The sequence below is a fragment of the Schistocerca gregaria genome, chromosome 2 (assembly GCF_023897955.1).
Source record: "Schistocerca gregaria isolate iqSchGreg1 chromosome 2, iqSchGreg1.2, whole genome shotgun sequence".
Taxonomy (NCBI): Eukaryota; Metazoa; Arthropoda; class Insecta; order Orthoptera; family Acrididae; genus Schistocerca; species Schistocerca gregaria.
Genome location: NC_064921.1, coordinates 197,470,028 through 197,497,799, shown reverse-complemented (window position 1 = coordinate 197,497,799; position 27,772 = coordinate 197,470,028). Strand labels below are relative to the sequence as shown.

Here is a 27,772-nt window from a genome sequence, read left to right as displayed (position 1 = left end):
GACGTTTGCACGTTATCGAAACCTCCTTGTACAGCATGTGATTCCTGCTTTGGAAGAGTGTAACTGTATGGATATCTCTGTCTTGATGCAAGATGAGGCAAACTCTCATGTCGCTTGCCTGCTTAATGCAAGCTTTCACGAACGTGTTATCTCCAGATGTATGGCCTGCTTGCCTGATCTGAATCCATGTGACTTTTGGCACTGGGGATTTCTAAAAGAACGCATTTATCAGGGACACGTTCGGTCTCTACCTGACCTGAAAGCCAGCGTACAGGAGCACGTTGCTAAGATTCCACTGGAACTACTGCGAGCGACTTCTGATCTCGTCGACCACTCCAGTGTTCGTATTGAACAATTGTGTGAGCGGAGGTCAGTAAGAAAATCAGCATTATGCCTTTCTTACTTGTTTGTCTTTTTCTGCCCACATCCTGTTCTTAATCCATTACATATCGCACATCCTGTTCTTAATCCATTACATATGGAAACATTTCTATACGCTTCTCCTTTAATCACAGCGACAAATTTGCATGTGGTGGCTAAAATTAGAACTAATTTTTTTCTAGGGTAAATCGCTTCCGGATGAACACATTACTATATCTACTACGTTTTGCTGCCATACGGTAATTACCGACTACAACGGACCTTTTTGAGTAGTTGCACTGAAATTGAAGACTTCCGCGGAAAAACGTGCAAATTCTCAAATGTTAAAGCTTGGAGATAAGTATTGCCATCTGTTCCTGGGTAGGGGAACTATCAAAATTGACATTGCTCTCACCCCTAAATATATTTGTGGGTGAGACCAAAGTCACTTTTGATAGTTCCCCTAACCCAGCAACAGATGGTAACACTTATCTCTAAGCTTTTACATTTGAGGATTAGCCCGTTTTTTCCGCGCATGTCTTCAATTAGAACCACATCGAGTGGGAAAACTGCCATTGCTAACATCATCGTGTGTTCTGTCCCGCTCGGCAATGTTAAAATTGCAATTTACTGGAGTAGTAGGCAATCACTGCTGAAAATTTGTGAAAATTTTGTTATGAACTAAACATTTGTACCCAGATTCCACGATTGGTCAAACGCTTCTCTTGCCCTCCCTTGCGGATGTCTGTGCACACCAGTGAGCAAATATGCTATGATATGAAACAACTATAAAACACAGTGATGATATTATGGCTCATCACGACAGAAGTGTTTTCATGTTGTTTTGAGATACTGCCCGCCACATTTTCATTATGTCAGTCGGCAGATCATTATTACTAATTTTCGACTTTGTTAAATATTTAAGTGGATGTTAGGATTTCCAAATGCCAGAAATAACATTCAAGACGCTGTCACGAATCCGTTCATTTAATTAACAAGTAACAGTTAAAAGCATCTTTATAAAAATAAATATCACGGGAGTTTAGCACTACAACCAGTAAAAGCCCCCCCACCCCCAGTTCGTTAAAGAATCGAACTCTCACGCAGAAAGCAACATCAAAGACTTGATTAATTTACAGAAGTGTTAATGTGATGATGATGACGAATATGATGTTGATACTACCCGTGGATCCATCAACAGCATGGTCATCAGTGCCCTTACGAAGGGCAAGAAGGGGACGACGACGAGGGCTGTTCCCACAGGCAGAGGTGCCTATGATGGTACAGCCCCCTATCAGTTATAAAATACCACCGACGTAATACACTAAAATATGAGACTGAAAATCGATTAATAATAATGCTAAACTCCCTACCTTAGGAAGTTCGGCTGCCGAGTTGCAAGTCTTTTCCGTTGACGCCACATTGCACAACTTGCATGTCGATGACGATGAAATGAAGATGTAGACAAGACAATACTCAGTGCCCAAGCAGTGCGAAATCTCCGATCCAGCCGGGAATCAAACCAGTGCCCGCTGCGTAGCAGTCAGAGACACTGACCACTCAGCTAAGAAGGCTAAGCTATCCATTTCGAGCATGCTGACCGCCAACGGCCGAGTTAATGTGTTAAATGTTTGATATTAAGCCCGCAAAATATTTATAGTTAAAGACGAAAAACCCTAGTTATGTAGATTTCATTAGTTTCAGTAATACTTACAGTTTAATGAAAAAGTAAAAACCAAAATTAATTAATCATGAAAATGAAAAACTTGTTATATGCTTATGTTGGACCTCTTTGGCAAATAGTGCTAGTGTCAAACTTTTATTTTAGGGGTGATCGCAGCAAAAGTTACAGAAACAAAGTCATTAAATTGGAAAAAGTTTTTCAAGCATCTCAATGTTTATCACTAAATGTCTCCTGAACTGTGTGTCAGGAACGCTCTGGTGTGAAAGCGGAGGAGGCTGCGGACCAAATAGACAGGCAGCACTAAGAGTTGACACTTGGCCACCCTCTATCCTGCTGGTGCCCACCCATCCCCCATCACTGGTCGTCACACCTCTTCCGGAGGAATGCAATTGGCCAATCTGCTGGGTCCTCGGCAGGGAGGTCTGCTATTCATCCGCTATAACAGAACAAACTGGATATCAAGCCGACACTTCACCTGAATATCACGAGTTGCAAACTCGTCTAATCATTGCGACAACGCGACACCATAACTTGGCCGATAACACGATAAGATTTTACCAGTGAATTCGCCGCGGTAGCATTCATCCCCGTATACATTTTAGCTGGTGCCGCTTGATCATGGTGACCGTATCTTTCCCGAATTGCAGTGTTCTGAGCAACTGAGAATACCAGCGTCTTCACGACCTGCTAGTTGGAGTATCCCACGCTTCGGAAACATTAGGGCCATAGAATATGCTGTCAGCCAGCACCTGACACCTACTGATCTCGAGTCTCGCTCTGACATTCAGGATAAGGCTGTAGCTCATCGAATTCCCTTCGCAAAACCCCAAAAGCGCCCACTCTACAGTAAAGAGTTTAGCATTTTAATGTTCGGATAATAAGTTGCCGTCTGTTTAATCTAAGAATAGATGATCAATGCAGCTAGCCGCTATCTCTGTGTAATGTCTTGTCAGTATAGACGTGTATCTGTTGTCTTTAAGATTCCTTCACCTTCACACATAAGTCTATACAGTAACTATACAGTAAAGTAAGGCTCTCCCAGTTCTTCGCTGATCCGTGATAAGACAGGCGAAAAATTAGACTAATGGAGGATTATTACTATTATCTCTATTTTCATTCGCCCTCTCTCTTTCTCTCCTTTATCTATGTATAGTTTTTAATATAAGATATCATTACGTGATATAGTGATAAAAACAATCAGCCAAATAGAATCTTTGGTGGAGTCATTCGTCTTGGTAATCAGCGGCTGGCTTGCTGTAAGAGGTCTTTACATTTATTATTAATGTTAAACACTGCAGTCAGTCGGAAGAATCAATCGTTTGGAAAATTTGTTCCTTTTACGAAAGATTGCAGATTCCATATGTGTACGAAGCCTTTTTGGACGATTTAACACAGACTCAGTGATTGCAGGCTCTCTTCGACACAGCTGAAACTTAACCAGTAATTACAGGGCCAACGTGATCAACAAATGATACAGAAAAAACTCATTCGTTCAATCACTCCAGAATAAAAAAGTCACAAACCTTATTTATGGAGGAAATCGTGTATTAAATACATCTCCATTACATGTCCAGATCTCCGGTGATTCCAGGCCTTAATTATTTGCCTTTTACAATCTCCTTCTCTTCAAAACAAACCGCTAGTGGCACAAATGTTAATTGGCTCGCTTTAGCGAGAACAAAAGCAGAATATATGTCTCTCAGAAACACGTCAGTCCCTCAACAGATACTCTAGAAGCTGTCCTAGCTACCCCTCCAACAACCATGGAGAATGCATATATGCATCTCTGTTATTTCAAAGAATAAACGCACTAGAAAGTACTTTGGCGTCGACGAGCTGTCGCCGCATATATTACGAGAAAATCAGATCAGATAACTTTTGCAAAGTGAATGACTGTGGATAGTTTGATTGAAAATGATTAATTGGTACGTGGTAAAGGGTATTTGCTGTGGGGACATTACAAGAGGCAGCCTCTTTTACAGTTGTTCGTGGGTATTTAATAAAGTAACTTTTCTATAGACTGTAACAGACTGCAATATCACACAGTCGTCCACTAACCTACAGTTGCATTATGTCATTTTAAATATGTGTTACACTGAAGAGCAACCATCAGCAGAGCGACATCGTATTCGGAAAGTATGTAATTGGTCTTTCTTTTATCGTGAGCAGCTGCCCCAACAGATGTTTGGCGGGATCTTCTGGGCGTAAACGTGCTGGGCCTCAACATCTGCACCAGGGAGGCCGTGCAGGACATGCTGAGCAGAGGCGTCGATGATGGCTTCGTCATTCACATCTGCAGGTACTGCAAAACCCACAGTAAACACTTTACGTGCTCAGTTGATAGTAAAACAGTGAGACGCCCTCTTACTCGCCCGCGGTATTAAGTTATACGGCTTAACTAAACACATGCGTTCGCAATCTGTTACAGATATACTCAGAAAAATACTGCAGTCAACTGTGTTTGCTCATATTAACTTCCTCTAGCTTTTCTACTTCTACCAATCAGTTTTCTCGCTATGACATTGAAATACAGTGTATTCCATGTGTGGCTCAAACGCATCTGCGCCGTTGAGTGAGAATTGACGTCCTAGGCGATCACCGCTTGATGCTGCGATCTGGTACTCGAAATGTGTGGCGCATTAGCTTTAGGTGCTGCACAACTGTTCTTCTGTACAAGTTTCAGTTTTTGTGTACAACTCTGTGATCAGATGTTAGTGACACACCAGAATCAACTGCTAAATGACGCAAAGATTTTCTCGGACCATCCTGAGGCCGTTCCTAAGGCGTCTAAGGGCGACATGCACTGAAGAGACAACACCTGCCTAATATCGTGTAGGGCGCCCGCTAGCACGCAGAAGTGCCGCAAGACGACGTGACATGAACTCGACTAATGTCTGAAGCAGTGCTGGAGGGAACTGACACCATGAATCCTGCAGGGCTGCCCATAAATCCGTAAGAGTACAAGGGTGCGGAGATCTCTTCTGAACAGCACGTTGCAAGGCATCCCAGATATGCTGAATAATGTTCATGTCTGGGGAGTTTGGTGGCCATAAGGGTGGACCTGGAGCTACTCTGTAGCAATTGTGGACGTATGGGGTGTCACATTGTCCTGCTCGAACTGCACAAGTCCGTCGGATTGCACAACGGATATGAGTGGATGCAGGTGATCAGACAGGATGATTACGTACGTGTCATCTGTCAGAGCCGTATCTAGACACATCAGGGATCCCATATCCCTCCAACTGTAAATGCCCCACACCATTACAGTGTCTCCGCCAGTTTGAACAGACCCCTACTGAGAAGCAGGGTCCATGGATTCATGAGGTTGCCTGCATACGTCCATCCGCTCGATACAATTTGAAACGAGACTCGTCCGACCTGGCAACATTCTTCCAGCTATCAAAAGTCCAGTGTCGGTGTTGACGAGTCCAGCGAGGCATAAATCTTTATGTCGTGCAGTCGCAAAGTCCATTCGCTCGATACAATTTGAAATGAGACTCGTCCGACCAGGCAACATGTTTCTATGTAACTCTTCAGGCTTTCCCCGCGATCCAATGACATCTTGGGTTGTCGGGTGTTCTGCCGGATATCAGCGTCGTACTTGCACGATATTTCGGTTACGTAGCTCGTAACCTTCATCAGGTGCGACCTGAGACAGTCTAAGGTAGCACCTGATGAAGGTTACCAGCAACGTGACCGAAATATCGTGCAAGTACGACGCTGATATCCGGCAGAACACCCGACAACCCAAGATGTCAACATGTTTCTAGTCTTCAGCAGTGCAATGTCGATGTTGACGGGCCCAGGCGAGGCGTCAAGCTTTGTGTCATGCAGCCATCACGGGGAAAATAATGCGTCTTCGGTTCCGAAAGCCCATATCGATGATGTTTCGTTGAATGGTTCGCACGCTGACACTTGTTGATGGCCCAGCACTGAAATCTGCAGCAATGTGCGGAAGGGTTGCACTTCTGTCACGTTGAACGATTCTCTTCAGTCATCGTTGGCTAAGTTCTTGCAGGATTTTTTTCCGGCCGCACTGATGTCGGAAATTTGATGTTTTACCGGATTCCTGATATTCACGGTATACTCGTGAAATGGTCGTACTGGAAAATCACCGCTTCACCGCTGCTTCGGAGATTCTGTGTCTCATAGCTCGTGCGCCGACTAACACCACGTTTAAACTCACTTAAATCTTGATAACCTTCCAGTGTAGCAGCAGTAACCGATCTAACAACTGCGCCAGCACTTGTTGTCTTATATAGGCGTTGCCGACTGCAGCGTCATATTCTGCCTGTTTACACGTCTCTGCATTTGAATACGCATGTCTATACCAGCTTCTTTGGGGCATCAGTGTGTCACCTGCCGCTGTGTCCCAAGTAGTGGGACTGGTTGTCGTGCAGTGCTGGAGACATGTGCGTCATACGTGAAACGCTGTGTAGTATTGTACTTCAATTAGTGTACTACGTATTAGTTTCCATTTTTCTCTATTTGTACTCGTTTACAACGATAACACAAATGCAACTATATTCAAGACATTTTTGAATTTATAATTGTGTCCCCTTCCAGTGTGTCTGCACTCTCTCCTGCTCCACGTGTCTCCTGCCTCTTAGTGTACCCGCTGACGCCCCTACTCTCTTCATCCCGCCGCTTTCCCTGCTGCCCCTTGCTCTCCCCTCCTTTTCCATACTCTCTGACCTTTCCCTCGGCAGGTCCCAGCTGGCAGTTTTATTCCTCGTCGTGTGTGCTCCAAGTGGGATTTAAATGTGTTGTTCCGGAGCGTTTTTAATACTTTTAACCTGTGCATGTGCATTCAGTGTCGTCTCTGTGTTTAAAGAATCGCCAACTGTGTTTTTTTTAACTTTCTGGTGACTTTTTTAACTGTCCGCCATGAACGTCTCCATGTCAGTGTATTTTTATCTCCATTTTCTCCCCTTACTCTGTTTTATGTTCCCCTTTTTTATCGCCTTATATGTATCATTTTATTCTTGTTTTAGTTGCCATGTCACTCAGCTGAAGAGAGGCGGATTGTGCCACTGACAGCACAATAAAGAAAAAAATGAATTTACATTACCTCCAAACTTTTATTTGATAAAGTATGTCTTTTATAAAAATTTTATTTGTCAGATTTTTAATTATGTTTTAAAGTAAATATGCTATAAAATTCTGGCTTTGTGAGAACAATAGTATTTTCTCAAATTGTTAATGCAAACTATTAACTTTTAAAATGGCATTAAGATGTATATCTTCATAGGTTACTGAAACTGCTACCGTCTATGGTCTGCACTGCGATATTTAATGCGAAACAATTCACAGCTCCCAACTTTTTTTTTTAGTCTTCGGTCTGGTGACTGGTTTGACACGGCTCATAAGAAATACCTCTCTTGTGCCAACCTTTCACCACAGTCTAACACCTGGATGTGACATCATCAACTATTTGTTGGATACGTATCTTCTACAGTTCCCTCTACTACTATGGAAATTATTGCCTGTTGTCTTAACGCATTCCCTGTCATCCTGTTCCATCTTCTCAGCATTTTCCATATATTCTTCTCCTCATTGATTTTGCGTTGAACCTCCTCACTCCTTATCAGTTCACCTAATTTTCAATATCCTCCTACACTACTACATCTCAAGCGCTTCGATTCTCTTCTTTTCTGGCTGCCCCACAATTCCCCCACTTACAAGCCCCATCCCCCCCCCCCCCCCCCCCCCTGGCCTGGGATCCAGTTGGAGAATTGAAAGGATTCTTTTGCCTTGATCATCAAACACTTTTTCCAACAACAAGCCACATATCCTTAGGATACACATTATAGGTCTTTAGTTACTGTGAACAGTTCAGTGACAGCATGCCATTGTTGATGTATATAGAGCATTTGAAAAAGAACTGGAAGGACAAGGAAAAGATAGAGGAAAACCAGCCTGGAATGATTTTTGTAAACTAAATAGACATTTGATAAATCAGCTGGCAACGTGAAAGTTTACAATCGGTATGCATTACCATTTTCAATTATGTGAGTAAAACATGGACTTTTAATGAGACAGCCGTTCAACAAGTGAGAGTCGCTCGACGATCAGCGGAGAATTTCATTTTGGCCGTAGGGAGCACAAACAGAGACACAAACTAAACACATCAGGAAACAAATCGAAACTGAGATTTTGACTGCACTGAAAATTAAAAGAGGTGGGCTTGTGAATGATACATGCACCAAGAAAAGAACAAGATGACAATATAATGAAAGGTGCATTCATGACACGTGATAACATGAAGTAGCGATATGGATGTGTAGAGCTGAACTACATTATACATCCAGCCGGTATAGAAATAGAGCTGAGCAGACGATCAGTGCTATCAAATTCCAGCAATATCTATGATTCATATTTCTGATTAAATTACTTTATCTGCGCCTTCCAGGTTAACGGCAGGTCGATGAGAAGAACCAAACACTTGACCACGGTCTCCACATGCACCCTGTATTATGACTGAAACTGTGGTGCAGTTTAGAAAGTCAAGAACGAATACTGTGTTTTCAGAGTACCTGCCTGTAATTGGTGTCACAAAAGTGATAGTGTGACAGTTACTGAAGTAAATGAAAAAAAAAAACGTAAATTAGTTACAAACTACGAGGTGCACACAGTCATTCAACATGTAAACGTCACTATAGATACTCGGATTTAGGTTACGGCATGTTCGATATGCCTGCAATCATTGACGATGAAGTGACGCAGGCGAATAGCGAAATTCTGCATGCTCCGCTGAAGTGTCGGAACACCGACACTGTCGGTGACCACCTGTATGGCTACATTCAGCTCAGTAAATGTCATGGGGTTATTACTGTACCCCTTGTGTTTAATATAGCCCCACAAAAACGAGTCGCATGTGTTCAGATCCGGAGAATATGGTGGGCAATCGAGGCCCATCACAGGGGCCTCTGGGCTCCCCAGAGCCAGATTGCGGTCCCCAAAGTGCTCCTCCAGGACATCAAACACTTTCCTGTTTCGATGGTGTCGAGTTCCGTCTTACATGAACCACATATTGTTAAAATCAGGGTCAATTTGTGTAATGGGGATGAAATCATCTTCCAAAACATTCATGTACCGTCTAGTAGTCATCGTGCCACAAAGTCCGTGGTTGGACACTGCACACCACACAGTCATCCGTTGAAGATGAAGAGACTTCTCGATCGCGATTCTCAGTCCCCCAAATGCGCCGCATCCAAATGAAAGTCTACTTCGTCACTAAACCAAACCGTACGTACACATACTCATTCCCGTCATGTCCAGCGGCCAACCCTACAGTTGGAACGTCCAATACGCAAACCGTTCAGAAATTATGACGATTTTATTTCTTATAGTTCAACAATTGTCACCCTGTATGTGATGAAAAAAAAAACAATATTATTTACTGGTATTGGAAAGTTTACAGCACTGGAAATTACGGACATTGGAGTGAAAACAAAATAACATGTGAAATGTGTTCCTCAAGTCACATTCGATATCTCAAAAAGGGGCGTCAATGCGGAGTTGATTAAGTGATTTTTCGTAGCTGTTTTTATCCTCTAATAGACCAGTAACTGTACCGAGGTAGAGACTTCTTTGTCCGTTGGTAAACGATGCCAGAAAAAGTTTTGTCACTTTCAGTGTTTTTCACATAAATGTCATAACTTTTTTCTGTCGATGATATTCATTGTATTTATGATCTACAAGCTATTATTTTCGTGTTCACAGCATATGTGGACACATTCTACCATTTAACAGCGACGTTGCAATGTACTGCGCTAGCAAGCAGGCTGTCAAGACGCTACTAGAGGGCCTTCGGAAAGACCTCGTCGCCAGGAAAAGCAACATTAGAGTCGGCGTGAGTTCCTAATTGCATTTATACCTTGCATGCTAATTTCAGATGCATACTATTGACACTGTGAAATTCATTCCTTCAAATACGAACGATTTGCGTATACAGCGTGGTCCATTGTTCATGACCGGGTCAAATACTCCCGAAATAAGCGTCAAACGAAAAAACTACAAAGAACAAAACTTGTCTAGCTTGGAGGGGAAACCAGATGGCGCTATTGTTGGCCCGCTAGATGGCGCTACCATAGGTCAAACTGATATCAACAGCGTTTTTTTTTTTTAAATAGAAAACCCCGTTTTCAATTACATATTCGTGTAGTACGTAAAGAAATATGGACCACTTTTTCGCTTTGTGATAGATGGCTTTGTAATAGTCACAAACATATACAGTTGGTAACAGGTAGGTTTTTTTAAATTAAAATACAGAACGTAGGTACGTTTGAACATTTTATTTCGGTTGTTCCAATGTGATATATGTACCTTTGTGAACTTATCATTTGTGAGAACGCATGCTGTTACAGCGTGACTACCTGTAAATACCACACTAATGCAATAAATGCTCAAAATGATGTCCGTCAACCTCAATGCATTTGGCAATACGTGTAACGACATTCCTCTCAGCAGTGAGTAGTTCGCCTTCCATAATGATCACACATGCATTGACAATTCGCTGACGCATGTTGTCAGGCGTTGTCGATGGATCACGATAGCAAAAACCCTTCAACTTTCCCCACAGAAAGAAATCCGGGGACGTCAGATCCGGTGAAGGTGCGACGACCATTCCACCTGCCATGAAATATGCTATTCAATACCGCTTCAACCGCACGCGATCTATGTGTCGGACATCCATCATGTTGGAAGTACATCGCCATTCTGTCATGCAGTGAAACAGCTTGTAGTAACATCGGTAGAACATTACGTAGGAAATCAGCATACATTACACCATTTAGATTGCCATCGATAAAATAGGGGCCAATTATCCTTCCTCCCATAATGCCGCATCATACATTAACCCGCCAAGCTCGCTGATGTTCCACTTGTCGCAGCCATCGTGGACTTTCCGTTGCCCAATACTGCATATTACGGCGGTTTACGTTACCGCTGTTGGTGAATGACGCTTCGTCGCTAAATAGAACGCGTGCAAAAAATTTTGTCAGCGTTCCGTAATTTCTCTTGTGCCCAGTGGCAGAACTGCACACGACGTTCAAAGTCGTCGCCATGCAATTCCTGGTGCATAGAAATATGGTACGGATGCAATCGATGTTGATGTAGCATTCTCAACACCGACGTTTTTGAGATTCCCGATTCTCGCGCATTGTGTCTGCTACTGATGTGCGGATTAGCCGCGACAGCAGCCAAAACACCTACTTGGGCATCATAATTTTGTTGCAGGTCGTGGTTGACGTTTCACATGTGGCTGAACACTTCCTGTTTCCTTAAATAACGTAACTGACCGGCGAACGGTCCAGACACTTGGATAATGTCGTCCAGGATACCGATCAGCATACATAGCACACGCCCGTTGGGAATTTTGATCACAATAACCATACATCAACACGATATCGACCTTTACCGCAGTTGGTAAACGGTTCATGTTAACACGGGTAATGTATCACGAAGCAAATACCTTCCGCACTGGCGGAATGTTGCGTGATACCACGTACTTATACGTTGGTGACTATTACAGCGTCTATCACAAAGCGAAAAAAGTGGTCCAACTACAACATTCATATTTATTTTCGTACTACACGAATATGTAATAAAAATGGGGGTTCGTGTTTAAAAAAACGCGATTGATATCCGTTTGACCTATGGCAGCGCCATCTGGATCCCCCCTTCAAGCTAGACGAGTTTCGTTCTTTGTAGTTTTTTTACCATGAAATCCAAGTTCTAGGTAAAAGTCGTACTTAGCTTCAAGTACATCCTAAATGTTTCCAAAGTTCTTACACTCACCACAGCTAAGTCTAAGCTTCCAGAGAAGTCAGCGTTTCCCGTCGATCATGTCTTCTACTTTCAAATTTCTTTCTTCCAAAGCTTTCACAGGCGAACGATAAATCTATAACAGACAAATGTTCGCTTATGTTTACAGCACGCGCTCACTCTCAACCTGAAGTATCAGTTTTGTTATCAATCATAACTTCAGAATGTGTTCCTCATAGACCGGTAAGCCCATTATGTTCTTAAACATTTGAATCTGACAAGCAGCAAAAAAGAAGAAAAAAATTCTTCCTCTTTTCTTTCCGCGACAGTTTAATTTCAAGCAATAAGCTAAAACATAAATTTCAGACTATGTCTCGATTATCTTGTCTGCGACTTACTTCCTTACATTCGTTTTCAGTATTTCATGATGTGTTGATATGAAGTGATACGTAAGTCGTTTGCGAATAATCAGTTTCTGTGTCGTGCTTATCATATACATAAGAGTCTTAAAGAACCGTGATGTTAAGAGTAAATTTTAGTAACTCAATTCAATTTCTTAAGAATTGTTCATTTTTCTGTTCATGCCATAAATTTGCTAGGTTCATGGTTGCATACTTCCATCACGCTTTGCCGAGGCTATTGCCTTGCAGAGCTCTGATAGGCATTTATTTCTGAAATTTTGCGTTTGAAATTTTATAACTAAAAGTGTAACTTTTGACTTTCATTTATTACTCGCAGGAGATTTCTCCGGGACTTACCAGAACGGCAATCGCTAGCGAGAAGATATACGATATATTCCCGTGTATGGAACCAGAAGACGTTGCAGGTGCTGTTGTTTACATGTTGTCCCAGCATCCTCGGGTACAGGTAACTACATCTTTTACAAGAAGTTTTACAGTAGAGCAGTGCGTGAAGAACAGAACTCGCATCTATACAGAGTATCAAAGCACGTAATGTGTTAAACCCCCTGGTGTTCTTGAGCCGGAAAAATGGTTTGATGTAGCATAGCTACTGCAACCTATATTTATTGTACTTGACTATTGTATTCAGGCTTTAGTCTCTATCTACAATTTCCTCCCCTCCCCCTCCTACCCCTCCTCCCCATTCATAAAATGACATGACGATTACTTGAAGCCAAAGGATGTGTTCCATCAACAGTTTTCTTCTTTTAGTCAAGTTGTGCCGTAAATTTCTTTCTTCTCCAATTCAATTCAGTATCTCCTGATTAGTTATTAAATATAAGAATCTAATTTTCAGAATTCTTCTGTAGCACACATTTTAAAAGTTTCTGTTCTCTTCTTGTCTGAACTGCATGTTATTCATGTTTCACATCTGTACAAGGTTGACAAATTTCCCTTTTTTTCTGAAAGTGCTTTTCTTGCTACTACCAGTCTGCATATTAGATCCTCTCTACTTTGACCGTCGGCAGTTGTTTTGCCGACCAAATAGCAAAACTCATCAGCTACTTTAATCTCTAATTTCCTCATCTCATTCTATCAAAATAACCTGATTTCATCCGACTACATTCCATACCCATCGTCTCACTTTCGTTCATGTTCATCTTTAGCCTCGAGGCACTATCCATTCCAATCGACACTCTTCCAAGTCCTTTGCTGTCTCTGACAGAATTACAATATAGTAAAAAAAAACATTTATTTCTTCTCCCTGAAATTTAATTCCCTTTACATATTTCTCCATGTGTTCCTTCAGTGCTGCCTCAATACACAGACATGAGAGGTTTTCATCACTCCCTTCACAACCACTGCTTCTCCTTCACAACCTTCGAGTCTTGTACTTGCAGTGTGGCTTCGGCACAAGTTGAAAAGAAGATTTTGCTTTCCGTATCTTATACCAGTAGATTTAAAGAAGTGTATTCCGACATTGTCAAACAGTGCCTCTAAATCCATAAATACTTTTCTCAAAGTATATTGTAAAGTCAGTATTGATTTGCGTGTTCTTTCATTTCGTCAGAACCCAATCTGATCTTATGCGAAGCCGGCTTCGACCAGCTTTCCATAATTCGTGCATTTTGCAATCAAGAGCAATTAAACTGACGATTCCGTAATAGTCATGCCTGTTATGATCTGACTTGAGATGTTATGACCTGACTTGAGATGTCAGGACCTTGTGGGCAAACACCGGTGGAATCGCTGTATTATGACTACATTGGCTCAGTTTTCGCTTTATGTGGGAACAATGTTGTTATTGTTGTCTTCAGTCCTGAGACTGGTTTGATGCAGCTCTCCATGCTACTCTATCCTGTGCAAACTCTTCATCTCCGTACCTACTGCAACCTACATCCTTGTGAATCTGCTTAATATATTCATCTCTTGGTCTCCCTCTACGATTTTTACCCTCCACGCTGCCCTCCAATGCTAAATTTGTGATCCCTTGATGCCTCAAAACATGTCCTACCATCGATCACTTCTTCTAGTCAAGTTGTGCCACAAACTTCTCCCCAATCCTATTCAATACCTCCTCATTAGTTACGTGATCTATCCACCTTATCTTCAGCATTCTTCTGTAGCACCACATTTCGAAAGCTTCTATTCTCTTCTTGTCCAAACTATTTATCGTCCATGTTTCACTTCCATACATGGCTATACTCCAAACAAATACTTTCAGAAACGACTTCCTGATACATAAATCTATATTCGATGTTAACAAATTTCTCTTCTTCAGAAACGCTTTCCTTGTCATTGCCAGTCTACATTTTATATCCACTCTGCTTCGACCATCATCAGTTATTTTAGTTCCTAAATAGCAAAACTCCTTTACTACTTTAAATGTCTCATTTCCTAATCTAATTCCCTCAGCATCACCCGATTTAATTTGACTACATTCCATTATCCTCGTTTTGCTTTTGTTGATGTTCATCTTATATCCTCCTTTCAAGACACTGTCCATTCCGTTCAACTGCTCTTCCAAGTCCTTTGCCGTCTCTGACAGAATTACAATGTCATCGGCGAACCTCAAAGTTTTTATTTCTTCTCCATGAATTTTAATACCTACTCCGAATTTTTCTTTTGTTTCCTTTACTGCTTGCTCAATATACAGATTGAATAACATTGGGGACAGGCTACAACCCTGTCTCACTCCCTTCCCAACCACTGCTTCCCTTTCACGTCCCTCGACTCTTGTAACTGCCATCTGCTTTCTGTACAAATTGTAAATAGCCTTTCGCTCCCTATATTTTACCCCTGCCACCTTTAGAATTTGAAAGAGAGTATTCCAGTTAACATTGTCAAAAGCTTTCTCTAAGTCTACAAATGCTAGAAACGTAGGTTTGCCTTTTCTTAATCTTCCTTCTAAGATAAGTCAAGTCACAAGGTCAGTATTGCCTCACGTGTTCCAACATTTCTACGGAATCCAAACTGATCCTCCCCGAGGTCCGCATCTACCAGTTTTTCCATTCGTCTGTAAAGAATTAGCGTTAGCATTTTGCAGCTGTGACTTATTAAACTGACAGTTCGCTAATTTTCACATCTGTCAACACCTACTTTCTTCGGGACTGGAATTATTATATTCTTCTTGAAGTCTGAGGGTATTTCGCCTGTCTCATACATCTTGCTCACCAGCTGGTAGAGTTTTGTCATGACTGGCTCTCCCAAGGACGTCAGTAGTTCTAATGGAATGTTGTCTACTCCGGGGGCCTTGTTTCGACTCAGGTCTTTCAGTGCTGTGTCAAACTCTTCACGCAGTATCTTATCTCCCATTTCGTCTTCACCTACATCCTCTTCCATTTCCATAATATTGTCCTCAAGTACATCGCCCTTGTATAAACCTTCTATATACTCCTTCCACCTTTCTGCTTTCCCTTCTTTACTTAGAACTGGGTTGCCATCTGAGTCCTTGATATTCATACACGTGGTTCTCTTCTCTCCAAAGGTCTCTTTAATTTTCCTGTAGGCAGTATCTATCTTACCCCTAGTGAGATAAGCTTCTACATCCTTACATTTGTCCTGTAGCCATCCCTGCTTAGCCATTTTGCACTTCCTGTCGATCTCATTTTTGAGACGTTTGTATTCCTTTTTGCCTACCTCATTTACTGCATTGTTATATTTTCTCCTTTCATCAATTAAATTCAATATTTCTTCTGTTACCCAAGGATTTCTAGCAGCCCTCGTCTTTTTACCTACTTTATCCTCTGCTGCCTTCAAGACTTCATCCCTCAGAGCTACCCATTCTTCTTCTACTGTGTTTCTTTCCTCCATTCCTGTCAATTGTTCCCTCATGCTCTCCTTGAAACTCTATACAACCTCTGGTTCTTTCAGCTTATCCAGATCCCATCTCCTTAACTTCCCACCTTTTTGCAGTTTCTTCAGTTTTAACCTACAGGTCATAACCAATAGATTGTGGTCAGAGTCCAGATCTGCCCCTGGAAATGTCCTACAATTAAAAACCTGATTCATAAATCTCTGCTTTACCATTACATAATCCTATCTGATGTCTTTTAGTTTCTCCAGGACTCTTCCATGTATACAACCTTCTTTTATGATTCCTTAACCAAGTGTTAGCTATGATTAAGTTATGCTTTGTGCAAAATTCTACCACACGGCTTCCTCTTTCATGTGCGTACAGAAAATGTGGAAATGTGAACTATGGCGATGTTATTACTGAATGTGTGCAAGCAGAACCAACATGCTGTTATTCTTTTCTTAGCTGCTGAGGGACCAACGCTGTTAGACATCCATTGGAGAATGGAGAATGTCTATGGGACAGCATGTTTGTCGAACACCACCATTGTGGAATGGTGTGCCAAGTTAAATGCTGGTTGCAACTGGAGACAGGGCGCTGGTTGATCTGGGAGAGATCAGAAGTTATGCCAACTCAAGTGGCAGATACTCGAGCACTGTCCTACTATAGTTCTAATCTCTCCCCATGCGATTATCACAACTCTGATCCCTTGAAAAGGCCTTGAAGGGTCGATGATTCCTCTCAGACGAGGATGTGCAGCAGGCTGTTATGGACTTTTTCACACAGCAGGGCACAGTTTCTTACCAGATGGTTATTTCCAAGTTGAATAGGTTAATTTCCATCTTTTGCAACAACAATTATTAAGAACAGATGCGTTTAATTTTATTCTAAAGCATATCAGTGGTCAGGCTTTTTGTTGTTCACTTCGTTCTTCTTCCTCCACGTCTATTGGTTGGAGTTTTGCAAACAGCACTAAATATATTCACGTTTCTGTGTTGAGAAGTATCACCGTCCTCTTGCTATTTCGTATGTTTCGTTTTCAATAACTACTGAATAGCAAAACAAAACACACGAAATGGCGAGAGGACATTGATACGTCTCAACACAAAAACGTGAATATATATAGGGCTATAAAAGTATTATTTGCAAAAACTCAACCCATAAAAGTGGAAGAAGGAGAAGAGGAATGAAATAAACAACAAGAAAAACTAACTGCAGTAGATGTTTAGAATAAAACGTAACGTATCTGTTCTTAATAAGACTTTCAATACATTTGCAACAGACGGAAATTAACCTGTGCAACTTGAAGATACCCGTTTGGCAAAAGAGCTACTAATGCTGATACTTATTAAATTCTTCTTACGTTTCATAACTGGTTTCGATTTTTAAACCACTGTGCAGTGATAATGTGTACAGAAAAAGCACTTAAAATGCTATTTCCTTTTGACAGATCAAGAAGTAATAGAATGAATGATTATGTATCCCAGAGCTGCAACGTAATGCACACAATCAAAAATTCATAAAAATGACCGTCTATCTGACTTATTGTTAATAGTATGATAGCACTTAATATATTTTATGCAAAAATCTCAGTTATTTACTCAATAAATTATACACCGAAAACTACACAAGAATTAATGGACCAAATCAAAAATACTAACGTTCCTCACAGCAGTTATCTGGCTTCTATTAATATCACTTATGTATTCAAAAATATTCCTATTCAAAAAAATCTGAGATATAATTGAGAATAATTAAATTAAGTACAATAAACTATGTCCAGGTGAAATCTGCGACCTTATTCAGTAGTTGGAACTTACTCTTTCTTATAACTACTTCAGCTTTCAAAATATACTCACAACCAGATAGTTTAGTCATGGACAGCTGCAAGGTAGGAACCTTTGCTGACATATTTATAAGCCAGAATTAGGAATTTTTTGATAAATCTAAACAGACAGCTGACAAAGTCATTTACTATAAACATGTCGATGACTCCTTAGGCCTGCTTAACGCTACAGAGGAGGACATTGCTAAGATACATTCACAACTAAATGGTATGCATGATAAGGTCGAATGCATCAGTGAAGTCAAAGTAAGTATCAGTACCAATTTAGTGGATGTCACAATAAAACAAAAGGTTTCAATGCACAAATGAGGAACTTTCATTAACCACAACATACATTAATCAGTAACAGATCATGCCACCCAGCAATCCACAAAAAGCATAATTTCACGCAATATTATACAGAATGAGAAATCTTCAGGTTGATGAAGATCAGATTAACAAAGAAATAAAAATCCTTGAAACTTAGGCAATGTGAACGATTTCGAAAAACGAATAATTAAAGAAATGCAGAAACAGAAATGGGACATTAAGCAATAGTCAGCCACCAATGATGTTATTCTAAAGAGAGAAATCGCTATACAAATAATCCAAGTGCATTCATGATGTATCTTACGCCCAGCAAACAAACTTGCTGAAATACTGTCGATGAACTCCAAATCCTTCATCATGCAAAGAAGTAGAAGAAAATGAATATTCTATACGAAATAGAAATGTTTGATTTTAAAAATCAACCAGGTAACTTATCAACGAAAAGACTGAACTAAGAAAAGTAAAGTATCTGCACAATTTTAATGTTATGCTGTTTACAGCTAATCAAAAACAAAATGGCAATCCCATTCATTGTTCCCACACTAACAGATAGGATTAATCATTCATAGTTTCTTCACTAACAGATAAAATTATTAATATTGAATATATAATTAATAAAATTTTAAGTTTTCGAACATCTCATTTGGTATATCTTTAAAGTTATTTTATTTTTATGAATGAATATTGATAACTAAATCTCTGAAATTGTTACTCTGCCATTACTTTTATTCTTTAGGCAGCATTATATCTTTACACAATTGCCACCTGATGTGCATAAATTATGTGCCAATACATCAAGCGCATCTAAGTTTTTGTAAGCAAAGACGAATGGAAACACAAAACGTGAAGACACTGCCAATTTTATAAATATTTAAATTTTTGGAAATTACTATATTTCCGCTAATTTACTTTCACAACATTGAGTTTCCCATTTTGTAGCGTTAATATAGTGTGCTTTTTCTGTACAGATGACTAGTGCGCAATGACTTAAAAAGCCGAAACCGATTATGAAACGAAAGAAAAGTGTAAATAAATAACGGCCTCAGGGTGGATAAATGCCTCACTCACTTAGTAAGTATACACTGAGGTGACAAAGTCACGGGGTAGCGACATGCTCATACACAGATGGCGGTAGTGTTCCATACTCAAGGTATAAAAAAAATGGTAGTGCATTGGCGGAGCAGTAATTTGTACTCAGGTGACTCATGTGAAAAGTTTCCGACCTAATTATGGCCGCACGACGGGAATTAATAAACTTTGAACGCGCGTAGGTAGTTGGAGCAAGTCGATGGGACATTCCATTTCGAAAATCGTTAAGGAATTAAATAGTCCGTGATCCACAGTGTCGAGAGTGTGACGACAATATCAAATTTCAGATATAACGTCTCACCTTGGACAACGATGTGGCCGACGGCCTTCACTTAACGACCAAGAGCAGCGACGTTTGCGTAGCTTTGTCAGTGTAAACAGGCAAGCAACACGACGAACGTATACGTTAGGACAGTGCAGCCAAATTTGGAGTTAATGTGTTATGGCAGCAGACAAGCAACGCGAGTGCCTCTGCTAACGGCACCATAGCGCCTCCATGCTTCTCCTGGGGACCCTAGGCGACTGAAAAACCGTGGCCTGGTCAGATAAGTCCTTACTCCAGTTGGTAAGCTCTGATGGTAGAATTCGAGTTTGACTTAGACCCCACAAAGCCACGCACCCAAGTTATCAAGAAGGCAGTATGTGATCCGTTGGTGGCTCCGTAATTTTGTGGGCTGTTTACATGGAATGGACTGTATCCTCGGGCCAACTGAACTGATCGTTGACAGGAAATGGTTATGTTCGACTACTTGGAGACTATTTGCAGTCATGGATGGACTTCACGTTTCCAAACAACGAAACGCCATGTCACCAGGCCACAACGGTTCGTGGCTAATTTGAAGAATGTTCTAGACATATCGGGCGAATGATTTTGCCATCCAGATCGCTCAGCATGAATCCCAGCGAACATTTATGCGGCATAATCGAGAGATCAGTTCGTACACATCCTGCAGCGGCAACACTTTCGCATTTATGGACAGCTATAAGCGGCAACATGGCTAAATATTTCTGCAGGGAACTTCCAACGACTTGTTGAGTTCATGCCATGTCGAGTCACTGCACTACGTCGGGAAAAAGGAGGTCCGAAACGATATTAGGAGGCATCCTATGACTTTTTTCATATCAGTGTATGGCTGTGATACGCCCAAGAAAGGAAGAAGGGTTATGTGTGAAGTCTACAGTAAGTCTAATAGTCAGATCCTAGCTAAAGATATGTCAGCAAATCCTAGGAAGTTGCCGTCATTTCCAGAGTCAATAAACGGCTCCATAACTTCTATCCAATTCTCGTGGATCAGCCTGATTTTGACTCTGAAACCAGAGGAAATAAGGTCCAGTAATTAATTTCTTCAAAAGTACATTCAGTAACGAGGGCACTGTAATACCAATGTTTGCTGCGCTCAAACAAATAAGAATTATTGAAATGAGCGCTTCTACTACTGGGAAAGTAATTGACAATGAACAGGGTGTCGCTTTTACATCAAATACGCTCTGCAGTCAGCCCTTGTCACAGTCACATTTATCGAGAATCGGGCACAGCAAATATTCTCAGATAACTCAGTGAGAGTGCAGGTCAATACCGTTTACAAGCAGGAGAAAATAACGGACGCACAGCATTATAGAATTGCCGGCTAGCAACTAAGATAAAAGTATAGAATGCATTTTTACACGTATGTTACTGGTTTGGTTCATTTTTCATGAAAGAAAGTATATGCTGTGCTGAACAGTAATTCTTGACCATAAATTGTGTATGCATTTGGTGTGTTGCAGAGAAGCTTAATAGGATAACTTATTTCTGAACATACATAAAATACGAAGTGGGCAAACGAAACTTTTACATCATCCTCTTGATACAATCATAGAAGGAGACTTTAGACTTCGCCTCCCTCAACTAAATATAGCGCGCTGAGGGAAACGCTACGAGAGGAAAACACTATGAAATGAGAACGAGGAGAACGCTGAAACACTGATACTGATTAGTGACAAGAAAACACACATTTATTGATGAATACTCAACTTTGTACAAATCGGCAGATCCTGAAGCTCAACTACTATTCTAGAAAATATGACTGAACAGTAAGCAATTGTCGTCCCACTAGTGTGTTCACTGAAGACGGGCTGGAGTGGACTCGCTAGGAGCAGACGATGCGGCGCGAAGTACACAAGTAGCAGGCGATCTTCTCGAAAGTCGCATGAAATCCCTGATGCGCTGATGCAGCCCTGGAGAATGGTGTACTGTATCACAGCCGTCCACAATACGAGCACGAAGAGTCTCTACATTTGGTACCGAGGTTGCGTAGACAAGAGCTTTCAAATGCCCCCATAAATGAAAGTCAAGAGGGTTGAGGTTAGGAGAGCGTGGAGGCCATGGAATTGGTCCTCCCCTACCAATCCATCGGTCACCGAATCTGTTTAGAAGCGCACGAACACTTCGACTGAAATGTGCAGGAGCTCCATCGTGCACGAACCACTTGTTGTGTCGTACTTGTAAAGGCACACGTTCTAGCAGCACAGGTAGAGTATCCCGTATGAAATCATGGCGGTGAATCGAGGAAGTACAGCACATACTAACAAAACTAAAACGAGCTTTAACGTGGAAATTAAGCGTTTCCGGACACATGTCCACATAACATCTTTTCTTTATTCGTGTGTGAGGAATGTTTCCTGAAAGTTTGGCCGTACCTTTTTGTATCACCCTGTATATGCCGTCTCTGGAGTGGATTGTCGGCCTATCGCCATCTGTTGTGCTGCCTGGTGGTGCGTGATGTGCTTACGACACCAAAAAACTGTCCTGGAGAATATTTCGTGCACCTAAATCTGGAAAACTAGCTTACGCCATCTGTTCGGGATGCGGACGGACAAACCAATTTAGGCTCCCTTTCAGTACAGTAGTCCTGAAGGCCGCAGGGAGGGTGGGTCGTGGACGGTGGGACAGAGGGGGGGGGGGGGGGGGGAGGTGAGTCTCGGGTACTGGGTATTCTGGTTGTTTATATTTAGGGAACAAGTCAGGCCACCAGAAATTATCAAAAGCTTTATTGCATTTACGTACGTTTCCTCTTATGCTTTTATTTTTAGCACCTGATTCAAAGCGTATTCTCTGGATTCACCTTTTCTGAATTCAAACTGAGATTCGTTTACCCAAAGTTTCTGTGTTCTTTCAGCTTCCCGAATACTGATTTTCTTCGTATGTTTCCCTAATGTGTTTAATAAACGTGTCTGTCTTCTTCTCCTCTCCCGAAGGGCGCTGCTGCTTTTCATATCTGATGTATCCTGCCTTGCAGGGAGAAATTATTTAGTAGCACCGTAAGGCCTGGAACAGTACTATTGCTCAGCATTTATCGTATCTCTGCGTTTAGTGAATCCATACCTGAGGCCTTCCGTTTTTTACTTTGCTTCATTATTGTGACACATATGACCTAGGCGATAAACGAGATAATCACTCCGTGCTTTCTGTAAGAAGCTCCCATTTCTGTCCGTAATCTGCGCTGCTGTTCCTTATTTTCAAAGACTTTGTCATCGGGGTGGGGTGGTGGTGGTGGGGGAGGGGGGGGGGGAGGGGGTTGCTTTCATTAGTAGTTTGGCTGAAGATTCATAAGCAGTTATTAATGTCCCAACTTATTTCTTCAGTTTGGAAAAGACAGCTGATGATTTAATTTTGTTTGCTACAGTTCTTGGGACATTGCCCGGGCATCTACACTCATGCTCATAAATTAAGGATAATGCTGATACATGGTGAAACAACGCTCTGTTGGGCGGTTTGCGGTTTTAAATTACCTCGGGGTATGATCTTGCGGTGCATTTGAGCTCCGGTCGTCACACGGTGGTGCTGGCAGCAGTACACGTACGTACATATCAGAATACGGTGCAGCGAGTAAGTGTGCAGACGTTTTCAGACGTGCTAATGTTGACTGTGTGTTGAAAACGACTCAAAGAACACATATTGATGACGATACAAGGGGTAGAATACAAGGGCGAATAGATGCTGGTCAAACACAGCAGGTCGTAGCACGAGCCCTCTGTGTCCCACAAAGTGTGATCTCAAGATTATGGTAACGATTCCAGCAGACAGGAAACGTGTCCAGGCGCTACAGTACGGGACGTCCACAGTGTACAACAACACAAAAAGACCGACATCTCATCATCAGTGCCCGCAGACGGCCACTGGCTACTGCAGGTAGCCTTGCTCGGGACCTTACCGCATCCGTGGAATAGTTGTCTCCGACATACAGTCAACAGATGACTGAACAGACATGGCTTATTGGCCCAGAGACCTGCAAGGTGCATTCTACTGACCTCTGGTCACAGGAGAGCCCATAAAGCCTGGTGTCAAGAACACAGTACATGGTCATTGGGACAGTGGTCCCAGGTTATGTTCACGGACGAGTCGAGATATAGTCTGAGCAGTGATTCTCGCCTGATTTTCATCTGGCGTGAAACAGGAACCAGATACCAACCCCTTCAATGTCCTTGAAAGGGACCTGTATGGAAGTCGTGGTTTGATGGTGTGGAATGGATTATGATTGGTGCACGCGCACCCCTGCATGTCTTTGGCAGAGGAACTTAACACGTCAGGTGTATCGGGACGTTATTTTGCACCAGTATGCCCGCCTTTTCAGGGTTGCAGTGGGTCCCACCTTCGTCCTGATGGGTAGTAACACACGGCCTCATCGAGCTGCCATCATGGAGAAGTACCTTGAAACAGAAGATATCAGGCGAATGGATTGGTCTGCCTGTTCTGCAGACCTAAACCCCATCGAGAACGTCTGGGATGCTCTCGGTCGACGTATCGCTCCACGTCTTGAAACCCCTAGGACACTTCGGGAGATTCGATAGACACTGGTGCAAGAATGGGAGGCTATACCCCAGCAGCTGCTCGACCACCTGATCCAGAGTATGCCAACTCGTTGTGCGTCCTGTGTACGTGTGCATGGTGATCATGTCCCATATTGATGCCGGGGTACATGCGCAGGAAACAGTGGCGTTTTGTAGCACAAGTGTTTCGGGACGGTTTTCTCGACTTATCACCAATACCGTGGATTTACAGATGTGTGTCGTGTGTGTTCCCTATGTGCCTATGCTATTAGCGCCAGTTTTGTGTAGTGCCGCGTTGTGTGGCACCACATTCTGCAATTATCCTTAATTTATGAGCATGAATGTAGTTGGAACTGATAAGCTCCTCAGTGCTTCAGCCTCGTTTTGGTTAAGAGCTCTTTGTATTAGCGTTCAACACTCGTGTAATGTTGCAGCCTGCTTGTGCGTTCTACTTCAAGAACCTCTTCATATACCTCTGCCCAGCTTTGTTCTCAGTCTTAAGAATAGTTTTCCATACGTTCTTGGTTGTTGATGGGATTATATTGTTCTTTGTTATTTGAATGTCAGAAACCTACTCTTCTGATTTGTTTTATCCACATCAAACCCTACGCAATTTATCGATCAAATCTACAATTCAGAGTGCAGTAAGTGCCAGTTTGTTATCCACAGACTGCAGATATTCTTTGCTGTAACATACGTTAAGTAGAGGTGACATCTGCCTGTGCTACAATTGGCCACCTCCTAACCACTGCTCTTGCGTGGGCGGGGTCAACTTTGTATTTTCAAATGAGGAGACCCCCTTTTATTGCATATTCGGATTCTATGCCAAAAAAAATATGTACGGTTTGCTCAAAACATTGTTTTCCATTCGTGGTAGATGGCGCTGTAACCGACAGATATCAAGTGTGCCTGTTTTTGCAATTAAGAACCGACGGATTTTGTTTTACATTTAATTTACGATGTAAATATAAACCGTTGTTTTCTAACTGTTGAGTGTTGTTCAAACGTTACTTGAGTGTTGCAAATGCACGGCACAAATGTACTGTACAAATAATATGGCTAGACATTCACATTTCTGGCATGTAACTTACTTGTATGGTAATGTGGTTTTCTGTCCCCTACGGGGTTGATTGTGGTGAGTCCCCAAATCATCGGCATGCTTGGTTTCGTTGGACGTCCTCGGAAACTACGCCGTCAGGGTGACTGATATCAGTGTGTATTTCCAACCAACTGTCGTAACCCTCGAGCTGGCCGCTAAGCGGGACCGGAGGAATACAGACCACAACCATTGCAATGAGGTAAAATGTCCATGAAGTGACAGTGACAGGAGCACATGCCACGGATACGCACCGAGATCATGTACCCCAATGGTGAGAGACAAGGAAACTCACCGAAACCAACACCCCAATTGTGAGAGGCAAGGGAACTCACCGGGATGAACCATCACTATGGGAACAGAAAATTATTACATCCACGTTGTTGCTCCTGAATCACGCTAAACGTTGTTTCTAACTAGGTATTGAAACGGCTAACCATTTTGTACTGTGCAATTAAATTTGCAGCACTAAAGTAAATATCGAATAGAAGCACCAACCGTTAGAGCACAAAGGTTAGAATACAAGGTTAGAACACAAGGTTAGAACACAAAACAATAGTTTGAGTAAACCATACGTATTTTTTGGCATAGAATCCGAATATGCAATAAAAAGGGGTGTTCCCATTTGAAAATACCAAGTTTGTCAGGCCCACGAGGAGCGGTGACTATGTCCCCCCCCCCTTTTTTTTACAATAGTATTGACCAATTAAGATCACGATAACTTCAGTTCCTCTTCTTCCTTAATTGTTGTTTCCTATTTTTCCGGTATTCCCTCTTTTTGTCCCCATGAAGTCTTTTCCTTTCTTCTGTCCATGTTGTTCCCGATTTTTTATTTCTTCTGCTTTGGAAGCCCTCAAATTTAGTATTTTATTTTTAAAACGGTTTCTTTCTGCTATTTCTGATTCTATGATGTTGTTTCTTTCTAGAGCTTTCTATTTCACAACTACAGTATAATGAATCAAAGCAATGTACATTAAAAGTGAGTCATTTACTTATTTTTATAAGTGTGCCACTACTGAGGAACACACTTCTTCATTAATCCATGCTATTGTCGATTTCTTCTTCCAGAAATATAGGAGTATTTGATTTGTTAGTCTATTTCCATCCATTCGGTAGAGGTGTCCAAAAAAGATTAATCTTGGTTTGGACATTACTTCACATATTTTCTCTATATTTTTGTAGATCTCCTCATTACGTTTTTTTCAGCCATCAGCAGTTTTAATTGCACCCATTATTTTTCTGATAATCCTTCTTTCCAGTACCTCTAGTTTGTCTACTTATAGTTCATCGTTAGGCATTCAGATCCATATAAACATTCTGGTCGTACCACTGTGGTGCAGTGTTTTAGTTTTTTTTACCTTTTACTAATATTAACTTTTCACCTAGAACATTTCTTTCGTGCAATGCGTCGTTTTCGAGATATTTAGTTGTCTCAAGGTAAAACAAACACCCTGTGTATTTTCACGTCAGGCGTTAATATGAACACGCTTTTAGACCATCACCTTACAATTTCTGCTTTCGCTTATATTTCAACTAATTTTACTCAAACAATTTTATTTTTGTTTCAGGTTCATGAAATAATCATCCGTCCAACTGGCTTTGATTACTGAAGGCACCATTTTCCATGAGCAGCATACACATTCTCTTTATTACTTACCAGTGCGTGCAGTCGTACCGAGATATCACAGCAGGTTTCATCACAGCCGGAGAAGTCAAACAGCACATGCAAATATTTAGAACTGCTTATGATATCGTCATGGAGAATTGTTACTAAAAACCTTTCCGTAACTGTCAATGAAATTTAGGAAAGACATCTGCTACAAAGAATAAGCTCTACATGTCTGTTATCATGCAATATCTTCTGTAGCACCTTTATAACTATTTGAGTAATTGCAGTACCAGAGTGTCATTAATATAGTCCATAACAATATGAGGCACTTCATAATACTTCTGAAATTTTATTTGAAATTTGTACTTTATGAGGCGTAGGTGACTCAACAATAAAACAAAAACTTTTGTTTTTTACGCACTTGCAATCTACAGTCTCAAATAATAACGTGTATATTTCATTTGTGCAGAGATTACGCGAACATGGTTCAGTAACCTCTTTTAAATGTTGAGTGTAGCAATTATTACTTCTCCGTATTTTTACTTCTTATTAAATTTTGAAATGAATGATATTTCCATTTTTCGAGCCAATACCCCATTTCACAACTACAGTATAATGAATCAAAGCAATGTGCATTAAAAGTGAGTCATTTACTTATTTTTATAAGTGTGCCCACTACTGAGGAACACACTTCTTCATTAATCTGTTAACAATCACAATATGTTCAACTAGTAATAAAGAACGGTATGGAGAAGTTATTAGCGACTAATGTCATCTATAGTACAAACAATATTTTTAGCAGAGGAGTGTGTAAAGAGAGTGTGATAGTCACCCCTTGCACATCTAAGCTTATTTATACAAACAGTGCTCGTAAACTTTGTAAATTATTTTCATTTCATTGTATTTAGCTAAAAGATTTGTTAGTGATTTGTTGTGCACGTTTCTGACAGTACGAGTACTAAGTTTTAGTTGAAAATGTATTTCGACATGTTTGACTTATTCTGT

At 41.3% G+C, this 27,772-nt stretch overlaps 1 protein-coding gene across 1 annotated transcript in view; it reads left to right on the top strand.

Annotated features, from left to right (window-relative positions):
* LOC126336673 (dehydrogenase/reductase SDR family member 11-like) overlaps positions 1–27,333 on the top strand; it is a 41,113-nt gene extending 13,780 nt beyond the window's left edge. Inside the window, exons 3-6 of the mRNA XM_050000620.1 lie at positions 4,214–4,343; positions 9,770–9,899; positions 12,551–12,679; positions 26,727–27,333. Coding sequence (XP_049856577.1) covers positions 4,214–4,343; positions 9,770–9,899; positions 12,551–12,679; positions 26,727–26,768 — 431 coding nt within the window. The 3' untranslated portion in view covers positions 26,769–27,333. The remainder of the gene's footprint in view (positions 1–4,213; positions 4,344–9,769; positions 9,900–12,550; positions 12,680–26,726) is intronic.
* The last annotated feature ends 439 nt before the right edge of the window (positions 27,334–27,772 follow it).